Source organism: Pongo abelii, chromosome 2 (assembly GCF_028885655.2).
Source record: "Pongo abelii isolate AG06213 chromosome 2, NHGRI_mPonAbe1-v2.0_pri, whole genome shotgun sequence".
Lineage (NCBI taxonomy): Eukaryota > Metazoa > Chordata > Mammalia > Primates > Hominidae > Pongo > Pongo abelii.
Window position 1 is genome coordinate 71,310,746 of NC_085928.1, and position 22,011 is coordinate 71,332,756.

General features: G+C 38.4%; 1 protein-coding gene across 4 annotated transcripts in view; it reads right to left on the bottom strand.

Annotated features, from left to right (window-relative positions):
- Window positions 1–22,011, bottom strand: part of GRM7 (glutamate metabotropic receptor 7) — an 884,465-nt gene that overhangs the window by 262,102 nt on the left and 600,352 nt on the right. For all 4 annotated transcript variants that reach the window (XR_008523197.2, XM_024243985.3, NM_001131533.1 and 1 more), the window contains 1 exon segment: window positions 16,795–16,934. Coding sequence is in view for 3 of the 4 variants with exons in the window: in XM_024243985.3 (XP_024099753.1) it covers window positions 16,795–16,934 (140 nt within the window). In the remaining variant the exon portion in view is untranslated.

Below are 22,011 nucleotides of genomic sequence, written 5' to 3' on the forward strand. Positions count from 1 at the left end.
GGAAAGATTTCCACCTAAGACAGCAGGAACATATGGTTTTTCAACAGGTCAGTGGATCCCCAGATTTCCCTCCAGTTGGCATGAGAAAGACTAAGCCTGTAAATTCATGGTTCCTGAAATGTGCTGTTAGCATGAGGTTCAGTGAGCAGAAGAAAGAAAAATCCCTATAAGGAAGGCATAGTCACCACAGAGAAACAAGGACAGCCAAGTTCATGTTTCAAGCTGGGAGATAGAAAGGTCATTATTGGAGCTTTCAAAAGCACCTCTGGTAGAAATTCAAAAAAATCCACTCACATTGATAAAGTTATCTTGTTGAACTTGCTATTCAGGAAGAGCAGGAACATTGGATCATGATTAAGGACAAAGACAGTGCCACTTATAACCAGTTCTTATAACATGCAATTTCAAAGGGTCTTTGATACCACGCTTTAGAACAGAAGTTGACATGGACCAAGGTATGCTGAATACGTTCGTGTGTGATTTTACTTTTTAACTGGAGATACAGGCTTCACAAGGAGAGAGGGAAATTAGCAATCCCATGAGAAATGGCTAGAAGAAAGGGTATAAAAACATTCAAATGATATTTCAAAAGACATATTTTAAAAAGAAAAATATGGTGATGTTTCTTTGTGTTGATCACAGCAAAGAGAAACAACAAAAGAATAAAGACGTACATCTCAAAAAGAAACAAAGTGAGATGCCACCCCAAAGTCTGGTACTTGGTGGAGCCTTCACTCCTCAAGAAGTCACCTAACACAGCTAAATATGTTACCTCTGGTTACATACTCATGAATGTCTTTTTGAAAATAATTATCTTGGGTAATAGTTGATCTCTACCTATTCATTCTAGAAGCCAGTTTGCGTCAGGGTTGAAGAGCTAAGATTTCTTAAGTATACACCAGAGTTGGGAAGGGTGACAGAGGTGTGGTTAGTGCTTCTTTAGTATCTGTCTAAAGAAGACTTTAGACAAGATGGAGCTTTAGTAAGATCTAGCAAGACTTTGGTAAGATTGAGCTGTGAGGTCCTGATGAATGAATGCACCCTAGGCAGCTGAGTATCTTGCTCTTTTGAGTGCATTTAAAAAAAAATTCCACCAGAAATGCTTTTGAAATCTCTAATAATGTCTCTTCTCTCTAAATTATAGTTGCAAAGCTCTCTGGAAAAGGAAAGTTAGTACCAAATAAGAGATTCAAGTTTTTACCACTTTACATTTTCATTTTCAAGCATCAGTTTTATGTCTAACACTTTGCTAGGCCCTGGAAGAGACAGTGCTCTGAAGAGCTTCATGGAAGTAGTTAAAAAATAATGTTGACCTAGCAAGATGGAAATTTCCACTAGGGGGGTTAAGGAAGAGGCAATGCTTTTGCGAGTCTTCACAAGTAAGGTGAAATGTGTCCAGTGGCTAGTGTTCAGTTTGGTGGTGGAATATGGCATTTCAGATGGTGTGTACAAGACACCGAAATGTCAGAGAGAATGTGACAGATTCAAGACAGTCAGAGAGGTCTTTGAGACAGAAGTGTGGGTGTGAGCAGCAGAACGAGGGCAGAGAGGTATGAGGAGAAGCAGGAGCTGGGAATGGCCATCTGATTCTGGAAGGAGGGAAAAGTGGTGGGAAGTTTTGACATAGAAGAGTGACATGGTCTTATTTGTGTTTCAGAAAAAGTAGCAACAACAATAATAGTAGTCCTAGCAAATATTTATTGTACCAGCCACTGTCCTAGTCACTTTTCTTTTCTTAAATTTTTTCTTATTTTTTGAGATGGTGTCTCGCTCTGTCATCCAGGCTGGAGTGCAGTAGTGTGATCTTGGCTCACTGCAACCTCTGCTTCCTGGGTTCAAGCGAGTCTCCTGCCTCAGCCTCCCAAGTAGCTGAGACTACAGGTGCTTGCCACCATGCCTGGCTAATTTTTTGTATTTTTAGTAGAGACGGGGTTTCATCACGTTAGCCAGGATGGTCTCGATCTCCTGACCTCGTGATCCTCCCGCTTCAGCCTCCCAAAGTGCTGGGATTACAGGCGTGAGCCATGGCGCCCAGCCCCTAGTCACTTTTCACGTCGTTAACTCTCACAACAATCCTGTGGGTTAGGTCCCAATATTAGTCCCATTTTGCAGATGGGGGGATGAAGCATGGAGAAGGGAAGCAAGTTAAGTGGTAGAACCAGTAGGTGGTGAAACATGGAATTTAAACCCAGGCAGCCTACCTCCACAGCCCATGCTTTGTAACACTCCCATATCACCTCCTCTGAAATAAGTGTCAGTCCACACCTGTGAATACTGATCTACTAATTCTTCTCCATTTTTTTCAGAAAGTAAAATGTAGGCAAAGAAAGCAGATTTGACTTGGGAAATTTTCACAGAAGGATCAATAGTATTTTCTGTTTTAAAATAATCCTACCAGCCCCATAGTAGCTCCAGATGGTTTTAAAACAAATTTAAATATAGAGCAGAGACCAGTGAAAGAAGGTATTCCAACAGGGTACCTAAATCTTGAATACTCCATGATAGAAATGCCCACAATACTGGATATGCCTAATAAGATGCTTGACAGTGAAATTTGCAAGGCATCCAGAAAATCTTCAATGGTTTGCCATAACGTTGTCAGGTAATGACTATAAAGCAAATCAGTTAGTCTTCTGCTCAAGCCTCCTTTCATTATAGACAATCACCTCAAGTGGTGATGACACTCATTTGTGTAACAATAACAGTGATGAGAAAGTGAAGAGCTATGAATTCCACCCCTTCTCCCCAGACTCCTGACATTGTAATCTGCCATCCTTGATTGAATCCTGTAAACTGGCATTTAAAGCCAAGGTGATCTATACTGTTAATGGAAAAAAATTAACTATCAGGAAATATGCACACAAATCATTTAACTGACTATTTACCAACATCAATGGTAGCTTCTTATTGAAGCATAAATGATTTCAGTGCAATTTCCAAAAGACAGTTACCTTTCCAATGCATATCCATCAATGTATTAAAGCTCGCTTTCAGAGTATGATTTCAAATGGCAGGCATCAAGTTCCCTGCTAAGATAAACGTGCTGGTCTCCTATTCAGTCATTGTGAAGGCTCCCTTACAGTATCGCCACACAATAAATCAAGAACACATTTGTTATTGATGAGAAACATAGACTTCTTTGTATTTTCCCACTACATCCTTTCTGTCTTCCTTGTTCTGAGCTTGTTACTTCTTTCTTATTGTCATCCTCAGGAAGACTTTTAAGTAGGTCAATTGAAAACAGGCCCCTACAGCTGAATAGTTGTGTGTTTGTTGAGGAGTTTGTAATGAATCCACACCTATTGGCCAGAGAGCTGTGTTTAAATGTGGGGCTAACTTCAATATGCAAGACCAAGTCACCACTTCGTATTTAACAATTTACAAAATCATTCCTAAGTATATGACTGGTTATTAGTTCTATCTCTGCCTGCTTTCCTGCAGGCATATAATTGCCTATACATCTTTTAAGGAGCAGCTCTTATTTCACTTACTCTGCAAAATCTTCCCAGATTCCCAATTGGTCCCTACTCATGTCCCTAGAATACTGTAAACATGACATCATGGCATTCAAAAGTATATGTGAACTCATTTTTTAGCAGGACAGATATTACATTTTAGGCTCCACAATCAGTCAAATGCAAGAGTTTAAGATTTAGCTTAAAAAAACTCTGACACCACTTTTATGCTTAGCAAAGGGAAGTTAGCTGTACAGCTGTGCAAAGATTAGCTGGAACTTGTTTTCAGGAATGGGAGACTCATTTATGTATGTGCACAACTGAGGGATCAAGGGGGACTTTTCTCACTTCAGTTGTTTTTGTGGGGGGTTACTACTCTCAATTGTCAATTTTTTTTTTTTTTTGAGAAGCTATTGGTACACATGATGCTACATAAAATGGTAGAGAGAAAGGTGGACTGATCAAAGCATCCTTAAGAATAGTAGGGTCTACTTGAGAGGACAGGGTATAGGGTAGGGGATTCCAGCTGCGGAAATCAGAAAAATGAATTCTTTCAGACTAAAGCCCCCACTTAGGACTTGAACACTGTAATTTCAACAGAAGAATGCTGAAAGCACCAATTATGGAATTGTCTTGCTTAAGCAACAACAGTATATTAGGATGACATGGAGGTCAGTGGCTGTGCTATTTTGGTTCTGAAAGTTATAGTACAAAAGACAGATAAATTTGACTTTTTATCATGGCCATAAGTGATGACACCGAACAGCCCCTCACTAGGTGTCAGAGAACTCTATAGAAGCTGACCCTGCACAGAGCTGGTATCATAGATTAGAAGATTCTAACTTGGTCCATATCCTCAGAACAAATCCCCTGCAATCACCCAGCTAAAATAGCATGAAGGAAACTAAAACTGTCTGCACTAATAGGATTTTACTATTGTAAGAAATTCTTACCCAGGAAGATAAAGTTACAAATAATTTTATGGTTTGTTGTTGGTCCTGAAAATCCATCTATTTGAATAATCAGTCAGGAAAATAAGTTACCATAGGGATAAATATTCCATTTTCTGAAATACTGATCACTCAACTGGGCCAAGCTCTCTAATCAAACAATGGTTTACTCAAAACAACTTGTTTCAAAATCCTCTTTGCTGTATTCACCGATACAAAACTGTAACATCACAGGCTTTGCACAATCTTGTTCAAACTTCCCTCTTTGAAAGAAGTGCCTTAATTTAAACCCCCAAATCTTAAAAAATATCTGCCCTTGACCTCCCTTTTCTGAGATGTTACAAAAATTCTGTCAAGGTGGTTTTTTCTCTCTCTCTCTTTTGTTTTTAAGAGACAGAGTCTTGCTCTGTTACGTAGGTTGGAGTGCAGCAGTGCAGTCATAGCTCATTGCTTTCTCGAACTCCTGGGCTCAAAGGATCTTCCTGCCCAGCCTCCTGAGTAGCTAGGACTACAAGCCTGTGCCATCACACCCATCTATATTTTTATTTTTTTAAATTTTTGTATAGATGGGGTTTTGCTTTGTTGTCCAGGCTGGTCTCAAACTCCTGGCCCCAAGTGATCCTCATGCCTTGGCTTCCCAAAGTGCTAGGATTACAGGTGTGAGCCACTACCCTAGGCCTGGTGTTCTTTCTTACTGCAGTAAGCAATAAATGTGACTTTGTTTTATTAACAGGATATTTTGGTAGCTTTCTCAGGGAGTCAGCAATCGAAACTCCAAATCCCAAGCTATTAACTACTGTGTGCTACTGCTTCATTGCCTTTCGCAGCCAGAGAATGTGAGAGCTGGGTATATACCTAGAAGTGGAACTGCTAACTCATATGGTCACTTTATGTTTATCTTTTTGAGATACTTTTTGAGGAAACGGTCTGTATGTATGCTTTGTCATTGAAAGAGATCTAATGCAACAAAAACAAAATATTGAGGAATCTGGGGACTAAAAGAGGAGTAAAAGATCATAAGTGGGGCTAGGGGGATTGAAAAACATTAGTTAGCACGACTAAGTTATTATTCCACTTTAAATGGAAGAAGCAAATGAGTTAACATAAGGTGGGATCAGGAAGAGAGATGAGTGAGTAGTGTTACATTGTCTTCCTGATTTTGACCAGGTTTCTGGAAGTGGTGACTTTGTTGCCTCATCTCTCTCTACCCTCTTGGGAGTTCTACTCAGTTTCAGTGGATGGGGCTATGCCAACTGCAGGGACCCTGAAAAACAGCTGGAGTCAACAGTCCTCTCTCCTTGAGCTCATCTAACTCTCCTATGAGGTTAGCATCACTTACTCTTCCTATTAATCTTCAATCTTGCCCTGCTACTCAATGGGGGATTCTATATGTTTATCCTTGAATCTAGAGTTCTTTCCAAGCTTCCCAGAAATGTGAGAGAGACATTTATCAAACAGACTAGCTCAATTACAGATCAAAAGTGTTTAAGTATAAAAGCTTCATAACATTCCTATTTACACAGTTATGTGAACTCTCTTAGTCCATTTTATGTTTCTATACAGGAATATCTGAGACTGAGTAATTTATAAAGAAGAAAGATTTGGCTCATTATTCTGATACATGGAAAAACCAAGATTGGGCATGTGGCAAGAGCCTCAGGCTGCTCGCACTCATGGCAGAAGGTGAAGAGAAGCCAGTGTGTGCAGAGACCAAACAGTGAGAGAGGAAGCAAGAGAGAGGGAGAGGGGAGGGAGGTGTTAGGCTTTTTAACACCCAGCTCTTTTGGGAACTAATAGAGTAAAAACTCACTCACCTCCGAGGTAGGGCATGAATCCATTCATGAGGGGTTTGCACCCATGACTCAAACACCTCCCTTTAGGTCCCCCTTCCAACACCACCACACTGGGAATTAAATTGCAGCATGAGGTTTGGAGGGGGCAAACATTCAAACTATAGCACTCCCCATTTAAGACTAATGGGAATTTAATATGGATGTTACAGACTTCCCAGAAAAACAAAGTTATTAAATACAGTAAAGAACTATGGTAGGCAAAATAATCCATTCCTCTCAACTCCCCAGAAAGATGTCTATGTTCTAATTTTTGGAACCTATAAATATGTTACATTATATGGCAAAAGGGACTTTGCAGTTGGAATATGGTTACCTACCTCAAAGTAGAGAGATTATCTTGAATTATCTAGGTGGACCCAATACAATCATATGGGCCTTTCAAAGTGGAAGAGGAAGACAGGAGAATCAACGAAAGAAATGCATTGACAGAAAAAGAGGCAGAGAATGATGGTTTCCAGCTTCATCCATGTCTCTACAAAGGACATGAACTCATCCTTTTTTATGGCTGCATATGTAACAAACCTGCACTTTGTGCACATGTACCCTAGAACTTAAAGTATAATAAAAATAAAATAAAATAAAATAAAAAAAAAATAAAATAAATAAAATAAATAAAAAAAAAAAGAAAAAGAGTCAGAAGAGACTGGATGCTCAGAGGAACTTGACCTGCTATTGCCAGCTTTGAGGACAGAGGAAAGGGGTCACAGGTCAAGGTGCCGGAAGCTGGGATCTACCCACCACTGTCAGCAGAGAAACAGGGACCTCAGTCCCATAACCAAACAGGACTAAATTTTTCCAGCAACCTGAATGAGCAGAAATAGATTCTCCCTAAGAACAGAGAAACAAAGAAAGAAGCATAGCCCTGGTGCCGCCTTGATATTAGTCCTGTGAGACCTATGTTGGACTTCTAACCTAAAGAACTGTGAGATAATAAACTTGTACCATTTTAAGCCACTAAATTAGTGGTAATTTTTTTTTTTTACAGCAGTAATAAAAAACTAATACAAGAAACATGACCACAAATATCATATGCATTCTTGTATCAGGGAAGTTTTCACTATTCACTTTCAAAGTGTTCTTATGAGGTGCGTATTTTGCTTGATTTGACTTTATTTTATTTTACTTTTTTTAAATAAAAAAGGGAATTGTGGTTCAGGAATGTTAAATGATTTCCTCAAGCAACAAGCAGAAAAGGCAGGACTCAAACAGGGGCATTCTGACGATGCCCTACTTTATGAGAGTTTCTCCCAGTTGGAGGGAAGCACTTTAAATCTACTTCCTGTATTTTTGTATTTTCATTTGAACATAACCAGGCCATTCTAGAATTTTTTGGCTTCCCAAAGCAAAAAAGTTAGGCAGATCGTACATTAGTTGACTTTCTTTCTTTTCATAATTTTGGGTTGGTGATAATGAGTTGAGTCCCTCTTATAAGAGTCCAGCTCTCTAAACTCATTCATCTTGTTGTATTTCTTTTTTCATATATATTTTGCCTGAGCCCAAAATGCAGATAGTAATGGCATTCAACAATTTCCACAGAGAACCTGGAGTCTATTAATAAACATGAAGTGATCTGCTTGAATGCCTAGAATGCAAACAAGAATTTATGGAGGTTTAGGCTCTCTAATGTACATGTTTGTGGAACCATATTGATAATTATAAATATTATTAATCTTGCAGACATTCATAGAAAGAACACAGTTATACACCATTGATTCCTAGGAGAGATGCTGACAAAAGAAGGAAAATCTCTGTTTCTTTCATTTCCAGTGTGTTTCTGAATACACACAAATACATGTTTCCAAACAAAAGCATTTTCTTTACCAAGGCAGTCCTCTCTTTCAGACTGCATTTATCAACCCTTTTAAGAAAGTATTATTACATATTATGGAATGTTTTGGGATATTAACAGTATTGATATATTATTGTTGATTTTTAGAAACCAATTTCCGGAGACTATCAATAAAAAGTTAAGCATACATTCAAACTAATTTCTGAATTAGTGGAAATAAGTCAGAATCTACTCTAAGTCTAGATTAGATGAATGAAATAAAATGCTAGTGGGAGTTAGGGGGATTATGTAAGAGAGTGGTAGGAGGTGGGGGGTCTGTTGTAACATAGAGAACACACACCTTGTATCAAGTGGAAAGCTGTTCCTTTGATTTAGCTAGGTTTTGCTGCATGGGGAGTAAGGACACATCATTGCCAGATCTGATCTTTTAAAGATAAGTCAAAAACATTCTTATATCATTTCTTGATACTTAAAATATTGGCAAGTAATTAATTTTTGAACCACATCTGCTGTCTGTAATCAGTTTGGGGTCTCGCATCTCAAGTTAACTGACAAATGGGAAGCAGTACTTAATTTTGATTTATAAATCAAAATAACAGTACTATTTTTGATTTGTAAATCAAAATAACAGTACTATCTTTGATTTATAAATATATTTTGTAAAATATCACAGATTCAGAGATGCTGACACATAAAAATAAGTCTTGTTACCGTGGTGTCAGTTTAAATGCTATCTTTTCAGAGAGACCTTCCTTGTCCTGGTTCACAGATATGATCAGTAACAGGCAGGGTGTGATTAGAGACCAAATCCTAAATCCTTTCCTGTTTTGATGCTTCCTGTAATGTAGCATTAAAGTGTAGAGAAGTAGGTGGCAGATGAAACTAGCTTCAATGGTTTGATGATTAGTTAACTTTAACTTTAGCAAAAAAATGGCCAATGACTCTTCAACTTGATTCCTCAAGAGCAGCAATTTCACTTCATGCTCTCAAATAGCCACTGAGAGGTTTCTAAAAATAAAAAAAAAAAAATCAATTGAAATAAAGCAAAAACTAATCCTTCTATCTCTTCCCCTCCTTTTCTTCTGATCGGCCTTAACATAACAAACACCAAAATCGTCTATCTTTGCACTTGGAACAAGCTTACAGAGCACTTAGGGAACCCTTGAAGAACCTATTTGGTAAACCAAGTTCTCAAATGAATCCCTGAGTCATGTAGAATTGCTGACTCGGGTAGAAGTCTGGTTGAATCCTCTGATCCATTCATCCAATAGGCACTGGGATGCTAAGTCAACAGTGACCTAGTCCTTGTCCTTAAGTAATGTGTATAATTTAACTGTTTGTCTGTTTACCTGGTTATCCATTTAGTATTTAACAAGCTGTTTCTATATGCTCAGCACTATGCTTTGTGCCTGGGGGTACAGAAAAATAACCCAGCTAAATGCTAGTAATTGAAGTTTTGAGCAATTATGGATCATGTGTATTAGCCTGTTTTCATACTGCTCTAAAGAAATACCTGAGAATGGATAATTTATAAAAGAAAGAGGCTTAATTGACTCACAGTTCCACATGGCTAGGGAGGCCTCAGAAAATTTACAGTCATGAAGGGGTAGCAAGGACCTTCTTTGTATGGTGGCAGGAGAGCAGAGTGAAAGCAGCAGAAATGCCAGACACAAAAGCATCAGATCTCATGAAAACTCACTGACTACCATGAGAACAGCATGTGGGAAACCACCCCAATGACCCAATTACCTCCCTGCCTTGACATGTTGGTATTACAGATCCCTCCCCTCAACACATGGGGATTATAATTTAAGATGAGATTTGGGTGGGGACACAGGCAAACCATATAATCATGTGACAAACTAAGGATGTGAAATTATTGTTATTTTTGTTGCTGTTGTGGCTAACATTTGTTGAACATTTGCCACATGCCAGGCACTGTTTTTAGCATGTGACATATATTATTTATTAATATGTAATGCTAACCATAACTCAGTGAAATAGGTACTACCATAAGCCTGCTTTACAGCTAGTAATGGTGGAACTGAGACTCAGATCCATTTAATCAGTTCAGCTTTAAAGACTACTGTCCTAATTATTAACAATAAAACTATAAATTACAAGAAAAGAGCTGTTAATTATGATGGGCAAAAAGGTGGTTCCACAAAAGAAGCCTTCAAACTGAAGCTGAAGAAGTACTAGATTTTGACACCTTACATAGTTTTCTCTTTGTCAACATTGCCTTGATTACTGCTATTACATACCTCATGTAATACATTGTAAATTATGAGTACAATAAGATTTCTAAAACATTTTTACTGTTGTAATTATGAAACAATAGAGTGATTAGCAGTTTTATAGGCAGGTATAAGTCCATATTGATTTGGAAATATTTAATTGTATTAAACAGATTTTTGCAATCAACTGTTTTTCTTATGTCTTAAGTGTCTGTGACAGCCAAAATTCTAATGAGTGTGAAAGATTCAATATGGAACAAACATTACAACTTTTGAAATTAATTTGAATCACCTCAGTTTAATAAAATCTAAAAAATTTCTGCTTAATAAGGGATGGCTGATTTTTTTTTATTTTCCATCCTGGGCACAGTAAAACAAAAACAAATTCTTTTTTTTTTTTTCCATTTTTGATTACTATGGTGAATAAGATTGTAAAGAAAGAGTAATCTTACATAAATTGTCTTAATTCATTGATAACTAAACAATCCCGAGAGCATTATAAACGGCTTGTGGTAAGGATTTCCTAGGGCACAAACAATATGACCTAGATCTAGTTTTTCTTTTCAAGTTTTGAGTTCTCTTCCCTGAAGCTCCTACATGGTGGCCTCAAAACGGCTCCCTAGGAAGCAACCGCCTCCAAGAAGAGCATGTTCGTGTCTCAGATTGGCCAGCAGACATCCAGTGATGTCTTGATTAGGAGATGTAGTATGGGTACCCATTCCCATCACTATGGCCACAGTGATTGGCTTAGACTGAATTAGTTGACTTTCCTGGACTTGGGAAACACCCAGGGCAAACCACAAGGCTGAAAAGAGAAACTTGGGGCCAGGCATGGTGGCTCACGCCTGTAATCCCAGCGCTTTGGGAGGCCAAGGCGGACTGATCACAAGGTCAGGAGATCAAGACCATCCTGGCTAACATGGTGAAACCCCATCTCTACTAACAATACAAAAAATTAGCTGGGTGTGGCGGCATGCACCTGTAGTCCCAAATACTCAGGAGGCTGAGGCAGGAGAATCGTTTGAACCCGGGAGGTGGAGGTTGCAGTGAGCCAAGATCACGCCACTGCACTCCAGCCTGGGCGACAGAGAGACTCTGTCTCAAAAAACAAGAAAGAGAAACTTGGGTGCTCGTCTCAGAAGGAGGAAGAGTGACTAATGACTGCAGATAATGTCCATCATTTTAAAAAGTACATGTTCATTATACACGATTTTATATATTAATAAAAAAATAACAAATGCCTGCTGTGTGCTAGGTACCATGTTTACAGGCATCTAAGCAATGACTAAAACATGGATTCTACCTTCAAGGAGCTTTTAGTCTCTAGGTGTGAAGTGTAAGTTTTAACAGAGAAAACAAATCACCAGAAAAAGTTAAGAAACCCCATATACCTCAGAAGATCAGAAAGTTGGTCTATCCTAACCAATGGCAGAAAATTGAGGTTTATAGAACTTCAGTTATCCAGAAAAGAGGAAATAATATTCATTCAGTCTTCTATTTAAGAGAATATGCAGTTCACTGCAGGAAGCTGCTACTAAGAATAGTTCCTTTCTAAAAATGCTTTAATTGACATTTTGGCATATTAGAGAATTTTAGTTATCTGGAAAATTAACATTTTTAACATTTCTGAACTTCCTAATTTCAGATAAATAAAAGATGACAAAGTAACCATCATGGTTTCTATCACACATATTTTACTTACAACATCAGTTTAGAAGTTTTTAAGTATCCACATTCCATTTCTTGCCTTTTTCAGAAATATACTCCTATATTTCTGAATATACAACTAATTTTCAAATATTACTGCATTATTTATTCTAAAGCAATTTTTTTTCTACTTCATCTTGGGAACTACTACTTAACCTTCAAAAGATTCAGTTCAAATATAACTTTGTGGTGGGTGTCTCTAAACCAGTGCCTGTCTGTAGCCCTAAAATGCCATATATCTACTACAGAGCCCTTACCCTACCTAGACTGTGAACTTGGGGTGCATGGATCTGCCTCTTATTTGTTCTAATATCTCCATGAACTATCATCTCTCTCCTGACACACTGCAGATAGGCAATCATGTTTGTTGCATTGTCCCTTCTTCTCTCCCCCAGGAAGGGTATTTCATAAAGTCTCTTGGTAGAATAGAAACCTAAGAAATTAAATTAGGGTTGTTTCTGTAGAGGTTACAATCAGAAGAGTGAATGGTTTTGTTGGTTATGATTCCCTTCCACAGAATTCTTGTTCAGCAGAAATATCCTGGTAGCTAATCATGCAGTCATCTCTTGGGCCACAGAGGAGACAGAGTGTAGTGAGGGTACATGAGACATTTTACAGCAGACAGCACACAGCTAACCACTTAAATTCCAGAAATTGCATAGGGAACAGCAGAGCAGTCTGATCTACAGAGCTGGGATTCTAAGAACCTAAAACTCTGATTTCTTGGCTCAGAAATTCATTTGCAATTACTGAGCACAGAGAAAGCCACTCTTGAAAATTTCATTTGCTTGAGATGATGTAACTGAGAATTGAAAAAGTACCCATGAATCTTTATGAGCAGACATACACTTTTTACTTGAAATACTTTATTTTGTTCCGTTGACTAGAGGAAAGCAAACCAACAAAACCGTTTGCCCAAATTCCACTCTCACAGAACATTTAATAGAATAATTATAGCAAAAGGAACATCAAGGGCAGGACGATGTTGGAGAGGAACAAATCATTAGATAGGACAACTGGGCTGTGGCTCTGGGTCCCCAGGTGAGAGGAGTAGGGTGCCTCTGGGTACTCTACTTAACTTTTATTTTCTTTTTTAATCCCCCGAACACAATTCAGATTAAATCTCACAAAAAAAGGTGTCAACAGGGTGACATCCTACCAAGTCCCATTATCTCAGTAGCCACAGTAATTGAATTAAACCCAGCCTCTTATCCCCCTAAAAATGACTCCTTTCGTGGTTGTCATTCACTCTTTTAGGTCCCATGCAATACCAAGTATAAACTACTGCATCCACCTGAGCGTGCCTGTTTTTCCTAGCACATCACTCTTAGCATGACAAAGTAGAATAATGAATGCTCCCACTTAGTTCCAAGCCAAGAACAAACCCCTGATTTAGCTAGCATAAACCCAAACAAAAATTGAAAGTATATGGTTAGCCCAACTCTCTGGGCAAATTAAACAGAATATTTTAAACTGAGTGCTATTTGGAGTAGATGGAATAGAACTGTGTCATTTTATTTTCTGAGATGGAGTCTCGCACTCTCACCAGGGCTGGAGTGCAGTGGCATGATCTCAGCTTACTGCAACCTCCGCCTCCTGGGTTCAAGCGATTCTCCTGCCTCAGCCTCCCAAGTAGCTGGGATTACAGGTGTGTGCCACCATGCTCAGTTATTTTTATTTATTTATTTATTTTTTTGAGACAGAGTCTTGCTCTGTCACCCAGGCTGGAGTTCAGTGGCACGATCTCGGCTCACTGTAAGCTGTGCCTCCCGGGTTCATGCCATTCTCCTGCTTCAGCTTCCTGAGTAGCTGGGACTACAGGTGCCCGCCACCATGCCTGGCTAATTTTTTTGTATTTTTAGAGACGGGGTTTCACAGTGTTAGCCAGGATGGTCTCGATCTCCTGACCTCATAATCTGCCCACCTCAGCCTCCCAAAGTGCTGGGATTACAGGCATGAGCCACTGCATCTGGCTGGAATTGTGTCATTTTCTAGGAGGTTTTCAAGGCCTTGGGTTCTCTGCTCTTCTCTTGTCTCTCTTTGTAATGGATTTAAAGACCATTTATAGGTTGTTTACATTGTTTTATAATTATGACTCAACAACTGTTGTCTGAGCTTCAGACCTATACCCATTTCATTTTGGTTGTAGTATATTTAAGAAGTCTCACATATATAATAATCCCAGTTGGGATTCTTGATTTTTCTCCCTTCCACTCCCAGCAGCCTCCCTCATCTCATGTGTTGCCATCATCCACACAGTGCCTCACGTTACATACATATCCCATTCATTTGGCTTCATCTTCACTACCACACATGTCTCTGAGCCAGTGGTTCTCAAAGTATCATCAACATTGCCCAATGACTTCTGATAAAAAGCAAATATTGAGGCTTCCCGCACCTCTAGTTCTTCTGAATCAGGTTCTCTGAGAGCAGGGCCCAGTAATATGTGCTGTTACAAGCCCTCCTGATGGCTCTGATGCACACTGAAGTTTGAGAACCACCTCATTTAGCCACCCCATTCTAGCAAGACACCTGCAATACACTCATAATTGGTCTTTCTGCTGCTACTTTTGCCCCCTCTATTATCTTCCCAGCAGCCAAAGTAATTTTATTCCTAAATCTGATGCAGCCACTCCCTCACTTCCTTGCTTAGTACTTCTTAGTGGCTTTTAAATGCACTCAGAATAAAATGTTTAAAACATATCATGACATACAAGGGGCTACATGAGTATGGCTCTTACCTATTGCTCCAACATCTCCTCTTACCTTTTCTCTCGTTTCCCTTGCTGATTAAATCATCATCACATCAGCCATCTGACCTGCTGATCACTCTAGTTTTCACTTTGCTGGCTTCTTTTGTAGTAGGTCCTTCCTTTTCTACCTCCATTATCCTCTCTACCACCTTTTCCATTATCACACTTCAGAATTTCCATGTACATATCTGTTTGCTGTGTACCATGTAACTCCATTCTAGATGCTGAATTGTGCGAGAACAGGGACCACATTTGTTTCATCTCCACTGTGTACCTACGCATTGACTGTTGCAGTACTTCTAACTTGATAGGCATTTAAAACCAAAACCAAACAAACAACAAAAACTTGTTGAATAGCTAATCAAATGCAATTCTTATAAAGGATAAAATACAAACCAAACAAATAAAAATAAAATCAGTGTTAATGTTTGCTCTTAAAAATAGTGTGCTTAAGAACTTCCATGTAAGATCCCATCTGAAGTTGGTGAATGCTACTTGGGAACTCTTATGGATGTTGGACAATTATATGTGCCAGAAATTTAACAAGAGTTCAGGGTTTATGCTGGAAAAGATTAATGAACCTATTCAATCCATTGGGTCTTACAATAAGCCCTGAACACTTCACCTATGTACCATAGACCTTGATTCTCTACTTTTAGTTGTGGCTGACCCATCTTTATATCACATGGCAGCAACCAATAAAAACACACTTTGAGTGTTATCATCCAGGTTATACTGCTTTGATTCTGCTTTTGATTACTACCCCTTGAGTTTGCCTTTTAGGTTTTTGTCTGTGTTGTTTTTATTTTCTCCTTTTACTTGCAAGTTTAGTGTGCATTGGATTCAGAATAATCTTAGCTTCTTTTTTGATCTTGGCTGTTTGCATTTATATAAGCCATGGATAGTACCTGTTGATTCCAACCATACCCAGATGCCAGAGCATAATCCTTTGGACCCAGTTTTAGTGCCAATTCATGCGTATGGTGCATCTCATGATGGGGAGAACTGGACAGGTGCAAGCAGATCTAGGCTAAGGCTCTGTGCAAACGAGGTAACTGGCCTGTAGTGGCTTCACTGCTCCCTATGTGAACAACCCTTTCTTCATAGAAACCACGACATAACCTTCCACTTCCCAAGAAATGGATTTGCTTCCCACACCCAAGAAGCCTTGTTCTCAATAATTCCAAAAGTGCCTCCTAAGGTATAGATTAATAAAGGCTAATGGCATAATTTGTTGCTTTACAAAAGACATTAAAGGATTTTTCTAGGATAGAGACTGTGATGGTTAATCTTATGTTCTACTTTGCCATGCAGTGCCCTGATAGTTGGTCGAATATTCTAGGTGTGTCTGTGAGGTTTCTGGATTAGATCCATTTGAATCAGTAGGTGAGTAAAGCAAATTGCCCTCCCCAATGTGGATGAATCTTATCCAATTATTTCAAGGCCTAAATAGAACAAAAGGCTAAGAGAGAATTGTTGGATTGTTTTGGAGCTGGGACATTGGCTGATGGATTTGACATAATCTTGTGAAAGGAAGTGGCTGCTTACTTAAGGTCACATTTTACTGAAAGTGGGAGAGGTTACAGAAATGGAAGCACTGCAATTACTCAGATAATCCCATTATAAACTTCACATAAAGTGATACACTCAAATGTATCAAAATAATAATAAAAAAATCAGTACCACCAAATAAAGAAGAAAAAGGAAGGAAGGAATGGGAGGAGGCAGAAGAAATAAAAAGTTTAACCAAGAGAAGGATCTTGTGAAATTGCTAAGTAGTAACCTGTTTGCTAAGTAACCCCAGTCTCAGATTAAATGAGATAATTCCCACAGGTGATGAATATAATACACAAAACTCAATGCACATTTCCCATCATCGTCATCACCATGATTATTATTGGATATCAGTTCCTGCTGATGCCCACAACAAATTTCATGCTCACTTGTATATGCACATGAACATTAAACAAGAAACATTTGTATAACTGAGCAAATTAAAAGTCTGTTCATTCATCTCAACAAGGGAAGAAGGGAAGTAAGCAGAACTCACATTGAGCTGAAGTTCGTCTGTCCACTGCCCGATCAGACGGTAACCCGGGTTGCTGGTGTTTGTGGTCTGGTACTGAAAGATGTCATAACGCCCAGGTGCATCCCCGTTCTTGTTAAACATCACTGGAGTGCCAGCACTACCTAAGGAAGACAGAAAAAAATGAAAGATTCTAAAGTTAAACAAGATTCCTTATATCTCTTGTACTATGGGTGACAGGCTAGAGACTTGCCGAGGAGCAAGATAGTTAGTAGATATCCCCTTTAATAGGTCCCCCCAAAACGGCCCCTGGAATTCATAGGCAAGTTATCACTATGGCCTATGGATTTTAATTATAGAAGGTGGAAGAGTACTTCCCCTTTTGAATAGTTTCACTGATTCTCAATATTTCTTAAAATTTTATTCTAGTATTTTCCCCTTTCTGAGGAATAAAAACTATACGCATTATTTTAAAGAGACAGCCTTAAGTTTTATTATGCTCCTGATGATGATGATTTTAACTATTATTTTAGTTTCCATCTAACACTAAATTTTGGTCAGTAAAGAACAATTTCAAAAATAACAAATTGATGTTAAAAGAGAAATGCAATTTAGAAAACAAGAAGTAAATAAGAAAAATGTATTTAAATGTAGTTTTCTACTCATTGTATTTAAAATGTTTTTGCTGGTTATTTCTAATTTATATCATAAACAGGTAAAATGTTTAGCAGTGTGTTTGGCAGGTGTTCAATAAATATTGGTTTCTTTCTCAATCTCTCATATGGATCTTCCTAAAATGTCTATCTTAAGACACAACCAATTATTTTGGCAGAATTAGACTTTGGAGTTAATTTTAAAGAACCAATATATTTATTAAGTGTATATACCTATATCAATATCTGTATCTATCTGTCCATACTTAATATATAACTGTATGGTTGGATGAGTAAAAAATCCTTAATATTAACCACATAGAACAACTGGAAAACTATGTACAAATAATGCAAGACATGAGTTTTGGTTAGTTTCAGCAATAGTTATAAATGAATCACAAAACATTCAGTAACTGAGTTCTGTTTATTTCATGATCCTCTGGAACTAGGAAAAAAAACCACTGGCCACATGATAATATGATATATGACTGCTACCTGTCTATGGGCTAATACTGGACCAATATTTCCAGTAGAAAACAATGCTCTATTTCGTGCCATTTACAAACTGAAATGGTGCTTTGGCCACACACAGATTCAGCCATTGACCCAAATTGGTGGCACCAAAGCAATGCTGCTCTGAGACTATCAGTGCCCTCTCCCAATGTGAGCCCCAGCTTGCTGTTGGGAAAAAAAAATTGTTTATAGTGACAGAGAAATTAAAATTAGATATCAGTTAGAAGAGGGCAACTTTGGTGCAATGAAAAATACATTTGTCTGGGGAGCTGAAAGCATTGTTAAGTCTGGTTTTGAGGTATAAGCAGATAAAACAATGATAAAAATAAAAAGTATAAAAAATCATTACCATCTATTGAACACATATTTTAGCGTCATTCTTGTGTTGAGTTAGTTGTTTGTGTGGGGACGTTCTCAACATGATGGCTGCTTCCTCAAGGTTTGGCATCTTTTTTTTTTTTTCTTTTTTTACTATTTTAAGCATACTTTTCCCTGTCTGGTTAAGATGCTGCCATAACTCTCATTTGAATATGAATATTCAAATTGCCTCGGTATCCATCTCATCCTGTCTCTGTCTTGTCACCCTTGATCTACGTATTTGAGGGCAGTCTTCATCCATTGCCTGTTTTTGTGTTCTAGACAAACAAGGCTCTACAACCTGAACCACTTGAGTGGCTTACTATGCTCCTGGAACTACCAAGAACGGGCTTACTGAGTTCTCTTGCTTATACTCACACACTCTTCAAGTTAACAAATCCAACTCTGTCACAGGAAACATATCTAGGTAATGCCCTGATACGGTTTGGCTGTTTCCCCACTCAAATCTCATCTTGAATTGTAGCTCCCATAATTCCCATGTGTTGTGGGAGGGACCCAGTGGGACATAATTGAATCATGCGGGCAGTTTCCCCCATACTGTTCTTGTGGTAGTGAATGAGTCTCACCAGATCTGATGTCTTTAAAAGGGGTTTCCCCTTTCGCTTGGCTCTCATTCTCTTTTGCCTGCCACCATGTAAAGACGTGCCTTTTGTCTTCCTCCCTAATTGTGAGGCTTCCCCAGCCTCATGGAACTGTGAGTCCATTAAACCTCTTTTTCTTTATAAATTACCCAGTATTGGGCATGTCTTTATCAGCAGTGCAACAGTGTGAAAATGGATTAATACATACCCTGAACCCCAATAAAGGCTTTGGCACACTGGCTCCTTCCTCCCTCTCTGCTCCCCACCTGCTGGTTAAATGCTTATACCTAACTGGTATCTAATTTAAATTTCTCCATCACTATAAACATTTTTTTATTTTCCAAACAGCAAGCTGGAGCTCTGGGAATGGACACCAATCTCCTATGAGCAACACTGCTTTGGTCCCGCCAATTTGAGTCAACAGCTGAATCTGTGTGTGGCCAAAGCACCATTTCAATTTGTTTTTTTTCTGTCTTTTACCTAGACACTACCCCCATAGACCACAAAGGCACCCACTTTATCATAATAGGGATCTCTTAAGCCTGCTGTGTGTAAGAATCAACACAAGTCTTTCCAGTATAGGGAGAATATAATGACAACAAAAACATCAATAACAACAAAAGATTTTTAATATTGGCTTTCTGATTTCAACAAGCCTTGCGAGTACATAAGAAGAAGAAATAAAATCTGGATTTCACATGTTATTAGCAAAGAAATGAGAATCCTGTCAGTTTGCACGAAGACATTATTATTCAGATACTCACCTTTTTCTTTCACATTGGATACTAGGATTCATGTTGTGCTTTACTGTAATTCTATAGCTTCTATTAATTAAACAACATGATTTGAGATTTTCATAGTCTTTGAGAGGAGAAAGGAAGAATATTGGAGGCCTGGGGCTCCAGAAGAACTCAAGTGCACCAGCTACATATTCATCAGAATGGGCCCCATCACTTAATCTTTTTCCCTTCTTGCAATCTTTGTTAGAAGAAATGGTCTTGTCATGCCCTTTCCATTCTCATTAAAGTTCCGGTTCAAAAAAAAATTAAGGCAGAAGAGCTGCATACTTTATTTAAGTGATGACTTGTAATAGCACATTGTGTGGCTTTGGCCTTTTTGATGGATTCTCTAATGCAGCTGTCTTATTATTTCCAGTTTTTAATCCCCATATCTCCTTTTTAACAGCATCCATGAACTTCTTAAAAGAGAATAAGAAACATTGTGTTCAATGAACTCTGTATTTTAAAAAAGTCCAGAGGAGATAACGAATTCACCAAAGGGGAAGTGATTCCCCACAGAGATGCCCACAAGGCATTAGAGCCAAGATGCAGGTACACTAGGGCAAAAGAAATAGGGCCACCTGACAAGATGGGTAACAGACAGTAAAGGACCTACTGGATGAGAGTGTCTGAGTTTCTTTCTTCTTGGACAGAGAAGGAATAGAGATTCAGATAGCCCAGATAATAAAACAGTCTTCTGCATCAATGTATTTACCAGACACATTTTCTGTTCTCATTTTACCATGCCATGCCACAGATTCCAGGAACGTTGCATTTGTTCGGGTTCCTGATATCTCTTTCTGCCCAAGAAACCACTCTGAATATTAGTACTCAAAACAGTGACAACATTTATTTTGTAATTTGGTCAGAGCTCTGTGGGGACAGCAGCTCTCTGGTCCACTCATGTCAGCTGGGGCAATTTGAGGCTCTCATGTCTGACAGCCTGATATTGATATTGGTTAACAGGTGGGATCCTCAACTGGGGTTGTAGCCAGAACATGTGGCTACATGTGGCCCGTCAGTGGAGCATCTAGGCTTCCTCCCAGCATGGTAGCCATGCTCATAGTCCAAATGTTCCAACAAAACTAGACAAAAACATTTTGCCTTAGAAGTCACAGTGCTACTTCCAAATTAGTCACAGGCTCACTCAAAGGGAGGAAAAACAGATCTCACCTCTTGATGAAGGAAAGCTAACATCATATTGCAAAAAGAGCATGTGAGATCTGCCATCTCTACAAAATATAACCTACTCCAATTTGTTTTCTAGAAACTAGTAAATTGAAGTACAGACATGCTTCAGATGAAATCCTTCTTTCTATAGCTATTATTTGAGATTTTACAATCAAGACACCAAATTTGTTAAATTTATATTCGATGGGCCAACATAAAGATAACTAAAATGAATTTAGGCTTGGAACTTTGCATTGATTTGGGATGCAGGAAAAATATCTAGGCATGATAAAAACTAAATTACCCATTTCTTTCCTCAATGCATAAGAGGAGGCTAAATACTTGATGAAACTGTATCAATACCTTTAGGGTACGATATTATCATTTCTTAAATTGCTACTTTGGCAAATGTGAAGACCAGAATTATTAAATTATACTCTGCTATCTGGAACAAAACTCCTATCTATACAGAAAATTTTGTACTAAAGTAACAGTGAAACATAATCTCAAGCTTATTGAGACAAAGAAAAATCAAAATCCTCCTAAAACATGCAAAATAAAGTTTAAATTTTTCACAACGGATTGGAAAAAGACTTGAGTTCTAGATCTGTGTCTGTCCTTTGCTAGTTATGGAGTCTTGGACAAATATTTTCTTTTCTCTAGGATTTGATTTTTTAACTAAAAGTCAGAAAATTGAATGAGTAAAACATGTCAAGTTTTTTTCCCCTCTAATCTTTGCTCCTGTAAAGTGACATAGGACTCACTGATTAAATTTAGCACAGCTTCTTTGCTTTACAAAACTTTTGAGCCCTGTCATCCATGAATACTGTAGTGTCTTGGGAGCCAGAAGTCTCTTAGTTGTCATATGGAAGAAAAATATATCCTCAGAGAAAGAAGATTTTGTTGACCATAGAGTATGATTACAATGATGACCAAAAAAAAGAGAGAGAAAAAATTAGCCCTTCCTGAAATTACCATGCAACCTCAGATCTAAGAGGAGGCAGCAGGAATGATACAGGAAGCCCTTCCTCTCAACAACTTGAAGAATAACATTCAAGGAAGCAGACTGTGGACTTAGTTGTCCTGTGTCTCAAGTATAACATCATTGCTACCTAGCTGTATGGATTTGAATATCGTAATTCTTAAATTCCCCATGAATCAGTTTCC